General features: G+C 45.6%; 1 protein-coding gene across 2 annotated transcripts; it reads left to right on the top strand.

The window, feature by feature from the left end:
* Positions 1-1,450: 1,450 nt before the first annotated feature.
* On the top strand, positions 1,451-18,655 carry LOC129340316 (lipopolysaccharide-induced tumor necrosis factor-alpha factor homolog). Of its 2 annotated transcripts, XM_054995039.1 has the most exons (6): positions 1,451-1,610; positions 8,138-8,430; positions 9,679-9,774; positions 10,165-10,330; positions 17,428-17,555; positions 17,663-18,655. In XM_054995039.1, the coding sequence occupies exons 2-5, from the start codon at positions 8,151-8,153 to the stop codon at positions 17,534-17,536; spliced, it is 651 nt and encodes a 216-aa protein (XP_054851014.1). In that variant the 5' UTR covers positions 1,451-1,610; positions 8,138-8,150; the 3' UTR covers positions 17,537-17,555; positions 17,663-18,655. The 2 variants fall into 2 exon arrangements, with proteins under 2 accessions (XP_054851014.1, XP_054851013.1); XM_054995038.1 differs by having other exon boundaries at positions 17,428-18,655.
* The last annotated feature ends 1,815 nt before the right edge of the window (positions 18,656-20,470 follow it).

Genomic DNA, 20,470 nt, shown 5'->3' on the forward strand with positions numbered 1-20,470 from the left:
CAAATAACTCCACTCTTTCTCCCACATTTTGCCTGGATCCTTTGCATTGTGCCAGTACAGTTTAGATCCAGAGGAGTAGCCGTGTTAGTCTGTAGTTGCAAAATAGTAAAGAACCCAGTAGCACCTTTACAACTAAGCAACTTTATTGTAGCATAAGCTTTCGAGAACCACAGCTCTCTTCGTCAGATGCGTTGTCAGCTTTTGAGAACAACAGCTCTCTTCATCAGATGCATCATCATCTGATGAAGAGTGCTGTGGTTCTCGAAATCTTATGCTATAATAAATGCTTAGTCTTATGCTTAGTCTTAAAGGTGCTACTGGACTCTTTACTAGTATGGTTTAGAGTGTTTGGCTACGATCTAAGAGAACCAGGTATAGATCCCTGCTTGGCTTCAAAGCCTGGCCCACCTACCTCATAGGGGGTTATTGGAAGGATAAAATGCAGAGAACAGATAGATATCATTTTCCCATTATTTTCTCTGAAGGCTTTTGCACATCCTCTAAGCTCACCCACACACACTGCGCAAATCTGATACTTCATGTTTCTTGGGCCAGAATCTTGGCATGTCCTATTTATTTATTTATGTCATTTATAGTCCGCCTTTCTCACTGAGACTCAAGGTGGATTACACAGAGTGAGATTAGTACAGTCAGTTTCAAGGCTATTTCCATAAACAATGCCATAGGGGAAATAAACACAAGTTTACAAAGACGTAAGTTAGCAAGAATCCAATAGAGAGTTAAAGAAATGCTGAAACAGAACATAAGCAATTCCAGGGCTGACATTAGACCACATGAAGCACAAGTAGCTCACAGGAGCACATATTTAAGACAACAAGTAGTACGAAGGCAACACAGTGGTGAAGTCGTTGGTCCCTAACTCAAGCATATCAATCACCAAGATGTTAAAGCCAGTGCCAAGGATCCAAAGTTCACGGATGTCAGGGACTTCGCTACCCCCCGTGTGTTGGCCAACAACTTTCTGCTGGAAGCGCCACTTGGGGCTGTACTTCAGCCAGGGGATTTACTCTTGTAGGCGGCACGTGTGGATGGATGACACAAGATGCAACGACCTTGTAGGGCTGGACCCAGCTGGTGTCCGGATGGGAGACTTCCTATGTGTGCTGCTTTGAGTTCTGCAAAGGTCAGGAGGAAGAGGCTGTGAAGAACATGCACAGAATCCACTGGGCCCCCTGTGCCGACATGGGTGAACAGTTGCTCTTCTGCATGAAAATGGGCACATTCCTTTCCTACACCTGGATTATCATCAATTAACTTTCATGTACAACATAAAATCACCTAGTAAGTAGGGAAAGAATTAGCCACGTCCTGGGCTGTCCCAGCCAACCCGTTTCCCTACATTCCTGGAAGGATGCCTCGCATCACACCACATGGTCGAAGGAGGCTGGAGAACTTGATGAACTAAATGCTACCTACCTGCCCTCGCCATTCCTTTCCTGCCATCCTAATCCTCAGACACTCCACTCAACATGGGCAAATCCCTGGAACAATAATATGCCCTTTTCTCTCTCCGTACTCAAGTGAAGATCTAAGCTGTGGATGAAGTGATCTGAAGTTTAGGGGAAGAACGGCTGGCTCATCCCACAGTGGTATGGATTCCCTTTGCCTATTAACTGATAAGTAGTTGCATGTTGAAGAAACCGGTGAGCATGGGAAGGCAGCAGAAAAGACGGGAGGCGTGTAGGTGGAATAACAAATCGGGGTTTACCGGCACTGCAAAGAGCAGCTTCCATCCGAAGCTCCCCCGCGTCAGAGCTCCTTCCAATGCATCTGATGAAGTGAGCTCTCACTCACAAGGGTTTATGCGGGAACAAATTTTGCTAGACTTTCAAGTGCCACAGGATTAGGGTCAGGTTTCATTTTGTGAATCCCTCACGGCCTGGCTTCAAAAGCTAAGCTTGAAAATATTCCACATTGAAAGAGACACATTGGAATTAAGAAATTCAGTCAACATTTTGATTTTCTCTAAATTGATTTGTTTAATTCTAGAAAAGAAGGAATATGCACATTACAGACCTACTAATAAAATCAGGTTTGTTGGCCATCCCTGGTGTAGAAGAGCAAAATCCTTTTTTCTTGGGTTAGCTGAGACTGAGTTAAACTGCTTTATTACATTTCCTGATCGTGTTGATGCTGTTTCTTTCCTATTGTGTCTGGTGTTTTTATTCCTATAACTCACCTGGTATTTGTTTCTAAAAGAATATAAGATATAAGCAGGGCTTTTTTTCTGGGAAAAGGGGTGGTGGAACTCAGTGGGTTGCCCCTGGAGAAAATAGTCACATGGCCGGTGGCCCCGCCCCCTGATCTCCAGGCAGAGGGGAGTTGAGATTGCCCTCTCTGAGGGCAATCTCAACTCCCCTCTGTCTGGAGATCAGGGGGCGGGGCCACCGGCCATGTGACCATTTTCAAGAGGTTCCGGAACCCCGTTCCACCGTGTTCCAGCTGAAAAAAAGCTATAACTATTTTTCAGTAATATTAACAAATTGGAGCATAGGATCTATAAGATCTGAGGGGAAAACCCTGTCAAAGTTGGTTCATGCTTTCTGTCAAAAATACAAAGACATTGGAACTCACATCAAGAGCCAAGTTTTTTGTAGGCTGGATCTGCAGACCTCTCCACCGAACAACGGTGCTGTCCTGCAGCTCGAGAACCTTCTGCCACTGAAAGGGGCCCACAGGATGCCACACAACGCCTCTGAACCCACTGCTGGTGCTGTTTGGGTTCTACTTCTCACATTAGAAAAGAACCTTCCACTAGGAGCAGCCAAACTTCAGGTGGTACACTTAGGGAAAAATAGAAAACTCTCTCTTGGGAGAAGGTAGCTTTGGAAACAAAGGACCACGTTTCCTTATGTTATAAAAGCTACAAACTTTTAGATATAAATCACTTTTGGAGAGGGGGGGATGACCTTTTCAAACTCTGCCCAAAGTATTTGTAAGACTCCAAAGAGACCGAGATCCATTTTTATTTACTAAGACAGAAGACATACACAAATCAGAGTTAGGTTCCTACCCAGAAACTGAGAATCTAACCATGTTCAGCATCCCAGTTTCTGGGAACCCAAACAAGGTGCCTGCATTCAGATGACTTTGGAGTCAGTCATTTATTGCCACTGAAGTGAGTTTGAAGACTTCTGTTTCCAAATCATTTGAAACATTAAAAAATTGAATCGGTTTCTGTAATATCAGATTTAAAGCTGCCAATATTCCGTTTCTACTGTTTTCATTCTGAGCTGCAATCCCACCCCAACACCACTAGAATTAAATCCTCAGAACGTGTAACTAAGGAGTCTGCCCTCCCAAACATTAAGCTGGTAGGAGAAAGCACCTCTGGTTCTTTCAGCAATTGAAATGCTCGCTCGGCCCTGGGGATCTTTGTGTTGCCCAGTGGAATAATCCTTTCCTGGGAACCTCAAGTGAGGTTTGTGGGGGGGGGGGCTGGGCTCTGTTTCATTTTACAAAAATTAAACATAGACAAGAGGAGCTACATCCTGCCTCTCACATACCTTATGACCTTGTTGTGCTCCATTCCTTTAATAATTTTCTCTGAGCTTGGCTGATTTCCTGAATTGAAGCCTGGCTGGGAGAAGACAGAATTTAAGTAGTGGGCCACAGCCAGACAAAACAGTGTATGTTTGTGTGTGTAGAACAGGACTGGGCCCCTCACCCACAGGCAGACTTAAATAAACTTAAGACTTAAATAAAAGAAAAATGCTCAAGAGATCTCAGATCTTGAGCCAGTGTTTTCTCTCATATAAAGAGATGGCCTGACCTACAACTGTCACTGACTCCCTTGACTCTTGGCAGGGTGAAAGAGCCGTCCTGCCTCTGAAAATGTAATTGGAGCAGCCCTGCTGCCGACCACCTTTATACTCCTGTGGAGATTTTATAGAAAGCTGAGCAGAAAAGAATTCTAGGAAACCCTCACCTGGTTTCATTAGACACGACCTTTCTAAGAAGAAAAAGTGGGAACACACAGATGTCAACAGTGCAAAAGTGAGGCACACCCTTTGGAATAACCCCTTCGGAAGGAGTTCAGCTTTGGGGTCAGGCAAGCACACCCTCCTCACTTGTACCTAGTGTACCTAGTAATAAATATTATAATAAACACCTTATTTAAATGCCTCAACAAAGAGGTATGGCATGATAAAAAAAGAACAAAAGCTACCCACAGGATAACAATCTGAGATTTACATCTTGTGTGTGTATAATTTTCAGGTTGTGGCAACTGCAGGCTTGCATAAATGGGGACAACTTGGCTATTGGAAGGTTTCACGAGGCTTGGCAGCTGGCAGCTGGGTGTATATTCAGCGACCCTTGAATAGCCAACTCTATCTAAGAGTCAAGTGTCTGACCCTTGAGCTACCCACAGAAACGCTGTCACTTCTATGTGTGCAGTGTGTGTGTGTGTAAGTTACCCTTCAAGTTGCAAGTGACTTATGGCAACCCCGATGGGGTTTTTAAGGCAAGAGACAAACAGAGATGGCTTCCCATTGCCTGCCTCTGCCCAGCAACCCTGGCCTCCTTTGGCAGTCTCCCATCCAAGTACTAAGTGGGGCCAACCCTGCTTAGCTTCCAAGATCTGATGAGACTGGTCTAGCCTGGGCCAAGCAAATCACGGTCACATACTTGGAGGACACCCTGAATAGGCAAAAAACAGGACTCTGAAAAGTCACCAAAAATTTAAAAACAACTTTAAAAAAGAGTCTGGACGAGTCTTGAACACATTATACAGAACATTGAAAAATACATGTGTCAGCTATGGGGGAAGGGCTGGGTTTTTAGACTTGGAATTAGGTTTAAAGTTTTAGAATGGTGTTTTAATTGTTATGTACAATTATTGATTTGCAGTGTTTTGTTGGCCACCTTCAGCATCCCTGGAAAAGAGGGAGCAGAAATATTTTAATTAATAAATAAGTGGGAGAAATGGCCATGGGTTTCAGCCCCACCCCCCTCACTGGGTGGTGGTTGTGAAGATAATAATAATCACACACTTTGTGTAAACCACCCTGAGTGGGGATTAAGTTGTCCTGAGGGGTAGTATATAAATTGAATGTTGTTGTTGTTGTTATTAAGAGAGGAATGACCAGGAGCAAACTGCGTGAGGCAGCCTGCAGAGCTTGGGACAGAAGCAAGAAAGGAACTGGGGGCTTCCCAGGTTAAAGACAATTTTTGCCTTTGTGTGTTATGTGCCATCAAGTTGCCTCTGACCTTTGGTGACCCTGTGGATGAAAGACCTCCAAAATGTCCCATCATAAATAGGTTTGCTCAGATTCTGCAAAATGGAGGATGTGGCTTCCTTTATTGAGTCCAGCCATCTCACTTTAGGACTTCCTCTTTTTCTAGCATTATTGACTTTTCCAGAGAGTCTTGTCTTCTCATGATGCGACCAAAGTGCGATAGCCTCAATTTTGTCATTTTAGCTTCTAGGGAGAATTCAGGCTTGATTTGATCCAGAACCCACTTTGACCACACTTAGGCAAAACTGACTATGTGCAAAGTGCCCGAGTTGTCGTTTAGCAAGCTCCAGTTCACTCCACAGAGTTGCTGGAACTTAAAATCTGTGAGCGGGGCTGGATGTGGGTTGCCTCCAGTGCGCATGAACACTATTAGGAATGGCTGGCCTTTGACCCACCTTCAGAGGCATCACACAACCCACTTGGGGATCCATTCCTGACCCACAGGTTGGGAAACACTGTTGTAATCAAGCAGCACATGATAGACTGAGGGATTCCCCCCAAAATTTGATTTTGTGCATCTTTATTAGCCTGGCATTTATTTTGAAAATTGTTTTATGGTGTATCTGTTATCGCTGGTTTCTCCTTTCATTGCATTTGGGGACAGGATTTTTGGAAGGAGGGATGACTAATGTGCTGCTTTTATGATCTGCTGTATGAGACACCTCAGGGCAATTGACATCATTACAGTCAAGAAAGTCATTGAGACCAAAGCAGCAGAAGGCCGAGCAATAAAAGTTTTAACAATTTTTTTTTTTTTTGCTTTCCAGGGTCAATTTGACCCACCCCTTTCCCTGAAGGGTTAAATTATTCTGGCGTGGAGAACGTAAATGCAGCATGAATAAATATTGCCGGGTTAAACGCAGGCTGAGCAAAGCCTTTTGCAGTGTGTTGCAAATCAGAAAGGGAGGGGGTAGCTCTCTGCAATGAAAACAAAAGTTCTTGTCTAGACGATGTATCGGAGGGGATGCTAAAATTAACAAGCATTCTGTTTCTTGCATCTGTGCAGTTTGCTGACTTGTGTGAGGTAGCCCGTCTGCAGCTGTCTCCGTGGCCCCTAAGCATGTGGAATCCTTCCCCACGTTCCCTCCTAAGGGCCCGGCCACAAGAAATTGACGTGTTGCTGTTCCAGGTTTGGGCTTTGCCTGCATTAATCTGAGTTGGACTAGTTCACCTATATGAAACAAAAGACCGCCAGATTAAAATCTTTCCCGTTCTCAAAAAGGCTGATGTACAGAAACAATTAAGTATTCTTCCCAACACCTATGAATTCCACAATGCACCAGCCAACGTTAAGATGAATTGGCAAGGGTTAATTTCAGTATAAAGGTCAATATTGGTAAATTCTGGACTTAACTTCGCACCATCGAACAAATCCAATAATGTTTATACTGAGAGTGGGAAAAGAAACCTTTAAACGAAGACAAAAGGCTTGTGATGCAGCCTCCTTAGTCATGACAGATCAGGCCAGAAGGGAGGGGGCTACGGATCAGCAGTGCACCCCACCCTCAGAGCCTCTGCCAGAATGGAGGTCAGAACATGCACAACTGCAGCGTCGATTCATATAAATAATTAGGGGCAGATTCCTATTGTTGGCTGTTTTAAAACAGGTGGGAGTAAATGTACACCTTCCTTCCTGGCCATGCTTCAGCAGGTACACCTTGAGATGAGAAAGGCTGCCAGAGTGGGGCAAGACCCAAACCCAGGGAATCGCCAGGCAGCTGCACAGCCTCCCTTCTTTACTCCAGCAGCGCTCCGAGAGGCACGGGATGTTCTCAAGTGTTTGGTCCTTTGAAAACCTTTTCCCTGTTCATCTAAGCACCTCGGCCATAAGGTGCCGGCCAGAGGCAGGGGAAATGCAGCCAGCCGATGTGTGATCCTCCTCCACCTTGGAGTTGTTATTTGCAAGGGGGCAGGGGGGATGCAGCCTGCTGGTTCTCTCAGTGGCTTCTGTCTCCCTTGGCATCCTTCTGGATTGCCGTGCAGGACTGGATAGTTCTCCCTGCCAGATCAGTTCCTGCACCCGTTCCACTAAGGGTGGCGCTTCCCTCCGGTGCAGGGAGTCTTCCGCTCCGGCGCCAGTGGAAGATCCCTGGTGCTGGACGAAAGGGCAGCTCTTGAAGGACCAGCGGGACAGGCTACAAGGCCCCATTAATTGGGGCTGGAGGGAGTTTGGTTTGGCTTGGCAGTATTTGCACTGCTGCTTTTCACAAGGCTCCGTTTTATCTGCTAAAGTATTTCCTTATTATGTTGCGCCCTGTCTTTCCTCCAGTGTTCCTCCACCCTCTGTCTTGCCTTCACACCACCCAGGAGCTCCATGAACTGGCCCATTTCAGTTTAATTTTCACCTTTGCTTGGATCCCTCCGCTGCCTTGAAGGGTCGCCTTTGTTTGTGGAGGGAGGGAGGGAGGGAGGGGCCCTCTGTGGATGCTTTAGAAGTGGCCATTACTCCAGCTGTGATTCTCTCCTGAACAAGGAGGCTTTTACCACAAGAGTCCATGGCCTGGGCAGCGCCTGGACAACATTTCTGCATTCCTTTGAATATGTTTGACTTTGAAAAGTGCTCAGAAATTCCAGCTGCTCCAAAAAAACAGTAGTCAGGAGGACGCTCACTTTCTCTTGGAAGGCAGCTACTAGATGAAGGGGACTTTTGTGATTCTGCCGCCCACGACCTCCCTCCTGAGAGATCTTTATCTGGTACCCTCTTTGTCATTTGACATGGCTACTGCTGCTGAGTTTTCCCATGGAAGCGTTTTAGGCCCTTGTTTCCTACATTATAGGAGCCAGAAGAAAGGGCCACGCCCCTCAGACAGGTGGAATTGGCACCAAACCCTCAGGACTTTCAGGACCTTCAACTTGCTTTTTTGTATCTTTGGCAGACAAACCAAAAGGATGGATCAGGTGAAAGGAAAGACCTCCCTTCCGATGACTGCTTTGAAGCATCCTACAGAACCTCATGCCCCACCATACTCCTCATCATATGCTCCACAGTCGTATGCTCCAGAGCCACAGGCCTCAAAATCATACACCTTAGAGCCACAGGCCCCCAAATCGTATGCTCCAGATCCGTATGCGCCACATTCATATACCCCGGATCCATATGCACCACAACCATATGCCCCGGATCCGTATGCACCAGAACCTTTCGCGCCAGAAAATATTGAATATTCAGGTAGGTAGTAGTCCAAAATTGCAGTTGCCTGAATTCCAGATTTTAAGATGCATCCAAGAGCTCACGTAGCTTTACTGCTTACTGTCTCTTCTTGACTTAAAGTCAGCCAGAAGCCCTCATGTAATTCCTATCCCCGCCTTGCCCACTGACGGATTAACAAGAACAGCAAGAGGACCCTGGTGAGGGAGAGGAAAATGGGATCACTGGAAGCCCCCCACTGGAAGAATCGGGGGGAAGCACGCCTCAAATTAAAAGCATGTCATAGAGAAGACTGCTCTGGAATCCTCCTTCTAACATGGTAGTAAAGAGTCCAGTAGCACCTTTAAGACTAACTTTATTGTAACATAAGCTTTTGAGAACCACAAGTCTCTTCATCAGATGCATCGTCTGATGAAGAGAGCTGTGGTTCTCAAAAGTTTATGCTACAGTAAAGTTGGTTAGTCTTAAAGGACTCTTTACTAGATAGACTCTTTACTATTTTGCTACTACATACTAACACGGCTAACTCCTCTGGATCTATAACCTTCTGACATGGTGTATGTGTGTGCATGGGGGGGATGTTTGAGTACAGCGACTGAGTTGCTTCTTAAAAATGGATTTTTAAAAAATCCTCCTTGCACATCCTACTATATAAAAAGTGTATTGGCGACAACTTGCTTTTTATCCCCACTTAGGTGCATTCGCAGGCACCTCTGTGGGGATAAAAAGTGAGTCGTCAGCAACATGACTTGCCTCGGAGACCCTGAGGAGGCTGCTGCGGTAATGAGAAGGTCCGGCACAGTGGTGCAGCCCTCTGGAGGCCTGGGAAGGCCCATTGCGGTGGCGGGAAAGCCCAGTGAAGTAGAGTGGACCTCTAGAGGCCGTCTTTTAGAGCCCGTTGTTTACACAATGGGCTTGGTTGCTAGTACAAAAATAAGATGCTAAGAGAAGGTGTCCAGATTCTATGCATGGACAGAGAAAGAATTCTTACCATGTGGAGGCCAGCACCAGGTATGCATTAAGAGGCTGCTGGGAGTGTAGCTTCATCCTCTGCTTCAGGCTGTCTTCTTGACCCCCACTAATGGTTCAGTCCAACCCACAAGTTATTCACAAGCAATATTTTGGATGCTGCAGCCCGCCTGACCCCTGCTGTCTTCCAGCAACTTGACTTCAGGACCCCAAAGGAGAGCAAAGTGGAAGCAATTTGCATTCTTAGCTGACGCTATCTGTGCAACTGGCCATTTTTTTCTCCCTCTTTTCTCACTCCAGACAGCTGTTCCTATACTGTGGAAATTATTTCTGGTGAATGTCCCTCCCCCCCACCCTATTCGGCTGAAGACGTCCATTGTGACCAAGTAGGACCAGGTAGGTGCCAGAAACTGCAGTCTTGGGCTGGGAAAATGACTAGTGAGTTGGAGCTGAGGTTTGAACCCACCACCTTCCAGTTCATTCACTTACTTGCTCTGCTACACCAAACTTAAAGAATGCCTTTCCTCCCCCAAATTAGTAACAGTTTCTATTAAAGTTCTCACACCTCCTTCAACATCTAAAACAAGACACATCTTTTTAAGATTTTGACCACCTGCAAATTTATTTTGATGGCGTAATTATTTCACAAAAAGGCAGGTGTCTTTAACTGGCAGATAGTTGAACGATAAGACCTGTTTTGCTGAAGTAGTGGGACAGAACTGTAATGAACCATTAAATGTGACTAATTTGCAAGAGGAACAAAAGCATTTCACTTCTTACCTTTAGCCTGCTGCTCAGGTACTAGCCAGCCACCAGTTGTGGTTGCTGGAATCTTCTCAAGCAAACCGGCCTCGACCATCTGCCCTTGTTGCCGCCAGATCATAACCACGGAGGTCGTCTACCGAGTAGGATCTCTGACATACGCGCTCTGCACCTGCTTGTGCCTGGTGGGGTAAGAACTTCTAAAATAATTCCTGTTTCTCTCTACCTTCTGTCTTCACTGGAGAAAGAATTCCTCCAACTCAGACTGTTGTTTCATTCATAGGCTGCCTTTCTCACTGAGACTCAAGGCAGATTTTGAAATATGAAAAGCAATTCAGTCTGACAACAAAAATCACCAATAAACAATGCAGTATGTGGGGGTGGTCTTATTGATTCTTGGGCCCCAGGCAAAAGTCCAGGATTGGCCACAGAATCATTGCTCGCCCCCACCCGGGCCACCCCAGGCTCAAGCAAGGTGGTAGGTGTGCGCTTGCCAGCCGCTACCTGAGCCCCTGCGGGAAGCAAAAACAAAGGGGCTCCTCTGGGAACAACGTAGTTAAAGGAAAAGGAACAAAACCTATCGGAGGATAGAGAACTCTTTCACTATCTCTAAATATTTAATTAATTTTTTTGGTTTATTTTTTAAAAAGTGCAGAAGTGCTAAAAGTGCTATATAAAAGGAAGCGCTAAAGTGCAATAGATATTATAATACAATAAATAGAAGAAATACAAAATTTGGGTCCTTATAATAAATAGTAATTATTATGCTATCAGAAATATATTACGAAACACCTCTGGATGTATTTAAATATACTTTTAGAGTCCTGACTTGATCCAAAGTGTGAAGTTGCAGATCCAACTGAAAAAGAAATAGTTCAAAGTAGACTTTACAGGTGAGTAACTTGTCACAAGTTTTTCACTGGTAGTTTTTTCTTTCTTTTACAGTTACAAAAATATTGTACTTAACTTAAACTTTTAAGAAGTTATTTACACATGTATTTAAATTCAGTATTGTAAGATATGCTCCCTGCGGTAATTATTCCGTCGTCATCACACCAGCCAGGTAACATGAGATTGTCTGGCTAAATGCTGTATGTGAGTAATGAATAAAGGGATTCTTTCATATTCATAATAATTTACATATGAAGTTATTTCAATATGTTTTTATTATGATGTTTTACAGTGGTTGTTTTGCTAGTTTGTGAGCCTTTGAGAAAGTTTTATTATGAAACGGGATATAAATGCTGGCGATGCCTGTTAGGCTCTGCCCTTCAGCAACTATGAAGCCGTCGTAAGATTTGCCATCTTGAAGAACCCTGGAGTATATATTTTTGTACCTGTAAAAGAAAGAAAAAACCACTTGGGGAAAAACTTGTGACAAGTCACACAGCTGTAAAGTCTACTTTGAAACATTTCTTTTTCAGTTGGATCTTCAACTTCGCACTCCGGATCAAGTCAAGACTCTAAAAATGTATTTAAGACATCCAGTGGAGTTTTGTAATATGATATTTCTGATAGCACAATAATTACTATTTATTATAAGGACCCAAATTTTGAATTTATTTTATCTATTGTATTATATTTATTGCATACATATAGCACTTTTAGCACTTCTGCACTTTTCAAAACATAAATCAAAAAATTAATTAAATATTTAGAGAGAGTGAAAGTGTTCTCTGTCCTCCGATAGGTTTGCTCCTTTTCCTTTAACTGAGCCCCTGAGGGGGCAAGTGGACAGGCGCGCTGGCTGGCTTCTTCTTTTCCCCTCCATGGAGGGGTGGGGCCATGGGAGGTTGGGGGCACGCCAAGCCTGCAGCCTTGGGAATAGATCCAGAGGGCTTGGGAAGTTGCCTTGGGAAGTCGCTCTGCATGCCTCGTGGCTGAGATAGGCCCTGACAGTAGGACTAGGTCTACAAGACTTGAAAAATACTGCAAGCGAATATCAAGCCCCTTCTGCACCAGGGACATAATGCCTCACTTTCCCTGAAGTCAAGCCAAAAGGCATGGAATCGCCTTGTATGTGGTCATTCGTATCTCTCATTGGAACAGCAATGAATTGCTGACAAAGCTCTGTTCCTGCCTCCTTCTCTGTTGCCCCAAGCATTTCCACCATGTGTTAAAAAGAGAATCTAATACTCAATTATTTCTGATACCAGTTTGGTGTAGTGGTTAAGAGCAGCGGGACTCTAATCAGAAGAACCGGGTTTGATTCCCCACTCCTCCACTAGAAGCCAGCTTGGTGACCTTGGATCAGTTATAGCTCTCCGGAGCTTTCTCAGCCCTACCCACCTCATAGGGTGATTGTTGTGATAACAACAACATACTTTGTAAACCGCTCTGAGTGGGTGTTAAGTTGTCATGAAGGGCAGTATATAAATTGAATGTTGTTATCCAAATATTTAGCCCCCTATATAATATTCCCACCAGTGTCAAAGCAAAGAGAATAAAAAAGCAACTTCCCCCCTGCCTGCTTTCAAACCAGTGATTCATTGATCTTGTGCTGGACTTTAATTAAAAAAAAAATAGGAAAGACAGGAAGGGGGAAGAATGGAAAGGAGAGGAGAGGGAGTGGCTGGTTAGATGAGAGTAGCCAATCACAATGCAGTGGGCTGGCAGGGGGCAAGAGAGGGGGGGAAGAGGGCAGAACACCCAAAATGGAATAAAGAGTACACATAGGGAAACAGCAGACTGTGGATTTTTTAAAAAAGTTGCAGTATAAGTACTCCCAGGAAAGCCAAGAAAAAGCTGCATAGTGGCTGGAATGACTACTAATGGCAGCAAATCTGGTGCAGTCAGGAAAAAAATGCTGCAGTATGGTAACTGAACAGGCAAAATAGACCCACAAAAACTTGGTTTCAGTCTAAAGCATGATACAGCATAATAAAGAAAAAGGATTGCAAAAGCAGAGACATTGCTGTAAAAAGAGAAGTGATGTATACAATAAATAGTAAACCAGACTACATTACTGTGCCTTATAGATGTCACTTCCTGTGCTCTTCTATTATACTACCACTAGTAACAAAGCCCATTGTGGGGAAAAATACAATGGGCTCTAGAAAGGGGAGAGTGGGCAGGCAGGCATTGCCTCCTCCTCTGCGACTGATCCCAGCTGGGTGAAGGGGGTGGGCATTGCCGCCTGCTTCATGTCTGATCCTGGCTGGGTGAAGGCGGGGGGTGGGCATTGCCGCCTGCTCTGTGCCTGATCCCAGCCTGGGCTTCACACTGCAGCACGCTCGTAGAAGGACTGACTTCCTCTTCTGGGCTTCCCTCCACGCAAGCGCCCTCTGGAGGCACACCAGTATAGGAAGTTAGTTGTCTAAATTCTAACTCCTTTGTAAAAATACCCTTTAAAACAACCTGGGAATAAGCATGAATAAGCAGTTGCCAATTTGACTCATTTACTTTGCTAAGTTGTCATGGCAGGGCATAGCAAGAGAGGTGGTCCCGCAGGTACATGGGTTCAAGGACATTAAGAGCGTTGTTGCTGATAACCGTAACCTTTGACTGAACTCAGCAACTGATTGGTAACCAAGAGAGTGTCTGCAGAAAGGGTGAGTTACAACATCTTAATGGATCTGAATGGCCAGGTCGGCAGACTTAAGGTAGGGGATCATCTTCAGAGCTAAGTGGAGTTGGGAGAATGTCTTTTTTACTCTCCAGCTGGACCCAGGACAGTCCCTAGGTGCTTAGCCAAGTCAGCAAATGTCAGCCAGACTCTGTCAAAAGTTTTCATCTTCCTCTCTTGTGGAAAAAAACATTTTCTGTTGGAGGGAGACTTGGTGGAAAACAGTGACAGGACCCAAATTAGCAGAAAAGAGACACAGAATCATACAGAAATGCAGAGTGAAACCTGAGCCAGATGAATTTAATGGGAAAGTTTTCACTTAATTAAAAAAAAACTCTCCAAAGTTGCCTTGTGAAAACTTTCAGATATGAGCATTCAGTAGAGCAATGAAATTACAACCTTGGACAACAAACAGCGTTCTCTTGGGGGAAATGAGGGGCGGGGGCAATTGAAAGCCATTCCTGTACTAACACCCTGACTCTACCTTAGGGTCATCTGTTGGTTGTGTATTTATTAGACTAACCGAAGTTTATCTAAAGATAGTTATTTTATTATCTTCCTTCCAGTACTTTACTCTAATACTCTAATACATGACAATTGATAGAGTTGGAAAGTATTCTACTTTAACAAATGATTAATTTTTTTTCATACTGCGATTTATCTAATCTGATACCAATCAGCTATGAGTTCATTAATATGCACTCATTGGTGATTATTGTCAATCCTATTTGCAAATTATATTCTTGGAACGATGCTCTTACTATCAAATGTCTTCAAAGGAATTCACGATCTCCTTCAATGGATGCAGCTGGAGCCGTGCGTCCAAATGCTTCTCCCTTACAGTTTAGGAATACAGCCGCATAGCGTGCCTGTAAGGCGCCCGGGGTGAGGGAAGCCCTCACGCCCACGCTCCCGGGCCCACATGATGACGTCACTTTCAGCGACATCATCGTGCAGGACGTGGCTGCCCTGTCCACCGCAGCTGCCTGCACTCTTTGGGAGGCAGATTTCACCGCTTGTGGCTGACAGGGCTGCTGGCTTGCTAGGCACTCGCTGGGCGCTGAGAACTGGCTGCCCCATCAGCTGCAAGCGGCGAAAGTGGCGTCCCCAAGGGCACAGCGGCATGGGCAGCTGCGGCAGAGTGGAAACTGCACCGCGACCTTGGGGAAGCTGCCCACACTGCCCGTACGCTGATGGGGCAACTGGCTTGCTGGGCACCGAGCTGGCTTTCCTGCAGCGGGCTGAGCTTGCTGCGGCAATGCGGGTGGCTGCTGCAGAGGGGGGTGGCCGTGTCCTGTGCAGCTCACCAGCTCGGTGCCCAGAAAGCCAGCTGCCCCCATCAGCGTGCGGCATGGGGTGGGGTGGGCGGCATCTCCAGTCTCTTGCGCCCCCTGCAAATTTTGTGCCTGGGGCAACCGCCCCTCTTGCCCTCCTCACGCTATGCCACTGTAGGAATAATCTTAGTGATTTAATCAAAAAATCCAATAACCAATCGATTTATACTTTTGGATCATTACTAACATGGTTTAAAATGTATGTTCTCATTAATGAATTTAACAATGGTTAATAAAGTTAAACTTTTTTCTTTGAATTGTACAGGGCTGAATAATAAAACTTAAAAGAATTCAAACCAACTTCACTAAATTAAGACCAGACATCCTGTTCTTCCAAGAATCTCATCTTAAACCTGGCTCCAGCCAGATCTTTAAGATCTCATGGTTCGCCAAGCAATATCATGTGGCGGGTTCCACAAAATAGCATGGGGTAGCAATCCTACTTTCCAAAAATTGTAGATTCTCTTTTAAAGAAACAGAATTCAACCTCCAAGCTCGTTACCTTTCTTATGGGTTCTTGGGAGGAAAGACAAATTACTCTTGCATCAATTTATGCCCCAAACTGTAATCAAATTTCCTTTTTGAATGAGACCTCCTCTAAATTGATCTTTTTTTGGAATGGGCAATTTCTTAATAGATGGAGACTTTAATTTCATTGTTGACAACACGATAGATAGGTATAGGCCGAGAACACACATAACAAATACTGTTAAAGGCCCTTGTGAACTAAAATCAGGGTTTGACAACTTTGGATTGGAAGGTATATGGCGAGTTCAGCATCCTTATAAAAGGGACTATTCTTCTTACTCTGTACTCTTATCATGTTCATACCGGAATAGATTATATCTTAATTTGTAGAAATCTAATAAACCTGGTTCATTCTACATCAATTGGCCAAAGAATTTGGTCTGACCATGCCGGGTTAGATTGTGTATTAAAAATGAGCAAGGGTGATACTAATTTTGCAGAGTGGAGATTTAACACGTCACTCTCGTATAACACCTGTATAAGCTCAGAAACAGCCTCCTCTCTACAGAACTGTTTTAAAGATAATGCCAGTTGAAATTCATCGTATGAACTGTGCCCAGCAATCAACCTGCTGGGAACAGTGTGGAGACCGAGATGCATGTTTTCGTACTTGGGGGCCTTCTAAGCAAGTAAGGAGGCAATATTCCACTTCACCCACCCCAAACAATTCCTGCTTTTATGATGTAGATGTGTTATTCACTGTAGTTCTATCTGTGTTTGTAAATAAGTTTAGTTGACTCATTGTTCTTTAATTATTTAGTAATCCTTATATATACTTCAATATTAAGTGTCTTTCAATGTTTTGATTTCTAACTTCTGATGTATGTTGTTTTTAAGCTGTTATTACACAACCTGTTTGTTTCAATAAAGTTTATAATAAAACAAATCTAGTCCCACTCTTGCACAGCGCAGGAGATTCACAGCCACCTCCCCCCACTCCTTCAGCTACCTCTTTTTTGCTTTCCTTTGCGAATTAAAAAGGGGTAACTGAAGGAGTGGGGGGAGGTGGCTGTGAATGTCCTGCGCTGTGCAAGCCAGTCTGGCCTGGAGTGAGATTCCTTCCTGACCCTAAAGTGGCGATTGGCATTACCCTGGGCATGTAATAAAGGCCCACGAGAGCCTGGCACCAGTTCATCTCTTCAGACCTCCCTCTCCAGAGATCTGTGTTCATTCACATTGAGTCATAGAATCATCACTGCTCTCAGGTGGCCTCTGGCCGCCTCTTAGAAACCTCCAGAGGAGGAGAGCCCGCCACCTCCCAAGGAAGCCTGTTTCACCGAGGAGCCACTCTAACCACCAGGAATCTCTTCCTAACATTTAGCTGAAAACTCTTTTCCTTTCATTTGAACCCATTGCTTTTGGTCTGACCCTCTGGGGCAACAGAAAACAACTCTGCTCCATCCTCGATGAGTGCATTACCTTGTGATGGCCACCATGCCTACCTAGCCAAGATGAATGGCCACGTGCAGCCGGCCCAGCACTGACATGGTGGAGTGATCACCTGGTTGGGCAGGTGAGGTTGGTGCTGTGCACAAACCCGCTTCCCTGATGTGCCCGGGCAAGCCAGAAATTCCACTCTAGGGCAGAAGGGTCAGGTGCTCAGACTAACATCACGTAGTTGGACTGCAGATCACAAATAAGCAAACTGCAAATCTGCACTCACATTGGGTCTACTGCCTGCTCATTGAAAGAACACCTGCTTCCCGTGCCCCTGGCATCCCCTCTGCCAAACCCCCGAATGGTAGGAGCCAGATGGAATCCACCTCTGACTCAGTCTAATGTAGCGTTCTCCATTCTCTATAATGTGATTTGTACGTGGATCATACTATAACATTGTTCCTCCCCAACTCTCTCTTGCAGCTGCTGCCTGGGCTGTTGCCTGGTGCCCTTTGCCTCCCGATGCTGCAAGGACGTGGACCACTACTGCCCCTGCTGCCGGTACCACATCTACCGCTACAAGAGGCTGTAGGACCTTCTGACAGCTGAAGGTCTGGCTAGGGGAGAAATGGTGTCTCCTACAATGAAAAGGGTGTTTGTCCGCATGTGAAAGTCCCTTTCCTCAATGGATGTATCCATTCTGCATTCTGTCTTGAAGGTGTGCCGGGAATCATCCTCCGCTATTCAGCTGACCTTGCCTGCCCCTCAGCTGCTGTGCCGTGGTCTCTCGAACTCAGATCTTAGGAAGACAGTTGCCCATTGCTTGCACAAGCAGCTCCTCTGCTGTACCTTCCTTTCCCCCACACTGGCTCCCTCCAACGCTTCCTTTGAACTTTGACCTCAGATTCCCTTTAATTCCTGCCTAAAACCTGCTTGGATCCTGCCCAAACTCTGATTCAGCCAGAAAGTCACTTGTACATTGGAAGCCACGTGGGAAATCTTGTTTTGGAGATCATCAGAGTGATGCTGTGCATGAGAGATTCTGGGTAAGGCAGTAACTTATTTTGATGAGAAACTTTTGCACTGTTTTAAATTGATGGACAAAAATTAACATGGCGCTGTACAGAAAAAAAAAATTGAGGCCACCTTTTGCCTGTCTGTGGCTCTTCATTTTCCTATACAGATTGATTTATATTAAGCACAGCAGGAACACCAAGCGGAGACTGGAATTCTTGAAAAAACAGGGTCGACATACCTGTAACTTATGTTCATCGAGCTCTTCTGTGCTGACACACATTGGGGGGGGGGGGAATGCGCAGGCCGGCCGCCGGAGAATTCTTTATCGCTTCCATAGCTCCGAAGGGGCCGTTTGTCGCGCGCCTCAGCGACTGTTTTCCCGCCCAAACGGTCACATGTCCTTCCAGCGACCAACGGCCCCTTCCCTCAGTTCTCCCTTGCCGCTGCTATCCAATACACAGAGCCATAATCCTTTAAAACATCAATTTTTGTTATAGTCATCATATTTATTATTATTTTGCATTGGAATTCACAGCGGGGCAGGAGGGAGGGATGTGTGTCAGCACAGAAGAACTCGATGAACATAAGTTACAGGTATGTTAACCCTGTTTTCATCTTCGTTCTTCTGTGCCTCCACACATGGGAGAGTACCAAGCTTCACACAATAAGGAAGGTGGGGTGAAATCCAACTCAATTTTATCATATATAACACCAGTCCTAGTACCAGGACCAATAAATAAATAAACCATTGTACAGTAACATTTAACTTGTTCAATAAATATACGTATATACATGCGTACTGTCAGTTATTACAATAATACCCTCCAGTATCCCTTTAGGAAAAAAGGGAGTGAAGGACAGCCTTGGCAACAGAAACGTCTTGCTCTGCATTGACATCCATAGCATAGTGCTTGACAAATGTGTCAGCAGAGGACCACGTAGCTGCCTTACAGATATTAACCAGCGGCACACCCCTGATGAGTGCTGAAGAGGCTGCCTGAGACCGCGTGGAATGGGCTCTGACCTGCAGTGGGCAACCCACCCCAGCTAGAGTATAGGCCTTACTAATGGCCGACACAATCCACCGTGACAGGGTCTGTGAAGACGCCCTGTGACCCTTGTCCTTGGCTCCAAAACAGACAAACAAGTGAGGGCCCTTACGGAATCCCCTTGTCCTATCTAAATAGAAAACCAAAGCCCTCTTTAAATCTAAGGTATGAAGGGCCCTTTCCCCTTTGGAAGATGGCTGTGGAAAAAACGCAGGCAGCGTAATTTCCTGCGATAGGTGAAAGGCAGACACCACCTTTGGCAGGAACTTGAGACATGGCCGTAGGACCACCCTATTACTGTGGAAGAGAAGGAAGGGCGGGTCAGCCCTAAGCGCCGACAATTCACTAACTCTCCTGGCAGATGTTACAGCCACCAAAAATGCCACCTTGTAGGACAACAAGTCCAAAGGGCATGTGGCTAACGGCTCAAATGGAGGCAACATAAGCCTCGATAGCACTAGGGATAGAGACCATTGAGGCACTGGAGGGGACACAGGCGGGTAGAGATTAAACATCCCCTTCAGGAACTGACGAGATTTACAGTGTGAGAACACTGTGCTACCGTCTACCCGATCATGAAAAGCGGAAACAGCTGCAAGATGGACCTTAAGGGAGGTAACCATCAAACCTTGGTCCCTCAACTGGCACAAATAGTCAAATATGAGCCCCAGGGGGCTACTGGCAGGCACCACTCCTTTAGCAAGTGCCCAAGCCTCAAACCTACGCCACTTAGCCTCATACGACCGTCTAGTGGACGGCTTCCTAGCATTCAGCAAGACCTCTTTAACCTGATCAGTGAACCCTACAGGCGGGGTAGGATCCGCCAGGCAGACAGGTGTAACTTCTTGGGTTCGTGGTGGAGTAGGTTCCCGTTCTGCAGGAGATCCTGCCAGGGAGGCAGACTCACATATGTCCAACTGGACATCTGCAGCAACTTGGGGAACCATAGTTGTCTCGGCCAGAAGGGAGCCACCAGGATGCAATCTGCATTGTCGCTTTCTATCTTGCCCAGCACCCTCGGTATTAGTGGGAATGGTGGAAATATATAGGGCAACCTGTGGGTCCACGTAAACTGGAAGGCATCCCCAATAGAGAGGGGGTCGCTCCCTGCCCTCGAGCAAAATATCTGGGCCTTGGTGTTTGCTGAAGTTGCGAACAAATCTATGTCCGGCTGGCCCCACAGTCGGAAGATCGGCCCAATGTACTCTGCGCCCACTTCCCACTTGTGGTCCAACAATTGCACCCTGCTCAGGGCATCTGCCCAAACATTGTCTGATCCCGCTACGTGTATAGCCCGAAGCATCACACCATTTAGGATCGCCCATTGCCAAACGAGCGTGGCCTCCCTGCAGAGAGTCATAGATGCTGTGCCCCCTTGCTGGTTTATGTAATACATGGCAGTCGTGTTGTCCGTCTGCACCAACACCTGACGATATTGTAGGAGTGCTGTAAAGGACACA

Source organism: Eublepharis macularius, chromosome 12 (assembly GCF_028583425.1).
Source record: "Eublepharis macularius isolate TG4126 chromosome 12, MPM_Emac_v1.0, whole genome shotgun sequence".
Lineage (NCBI taxonomy): Eukaryota > Metazoa > Chordata > Lepidosauria > Squamata > Eublepharidae > Eublepharis > Eublepharis macularius.

What these genes read in the sequence shown, in the direction of transcription:
- LOC129340316 (XM_054995038.1), top strand. Translation starts at nt 8,151, where the DNA reads ATGGATCAGGTGAAAGGAAAGACCTCCCTTCCGATGACTGCTTTGAAG. An exon ending in TTGTGACCAAGTAGGACCAG is followed by an intron (nt 9,775 to 10,164) that starts GTAGGTGCCAGA and finishes TCTTACCTTTAG; the next exon opens with CCTGCTGCTCAGGTACTAGC. An exon ending in ACCTGCTTGTGCCTGGTGGG is followed by an intron (nt 10,331 to 17,427) that starts GTAAGAACTTCT and finishes TCTCTCTTGCAG; the next exon opens with CTGCTGCCTGGGCTGTTGCC.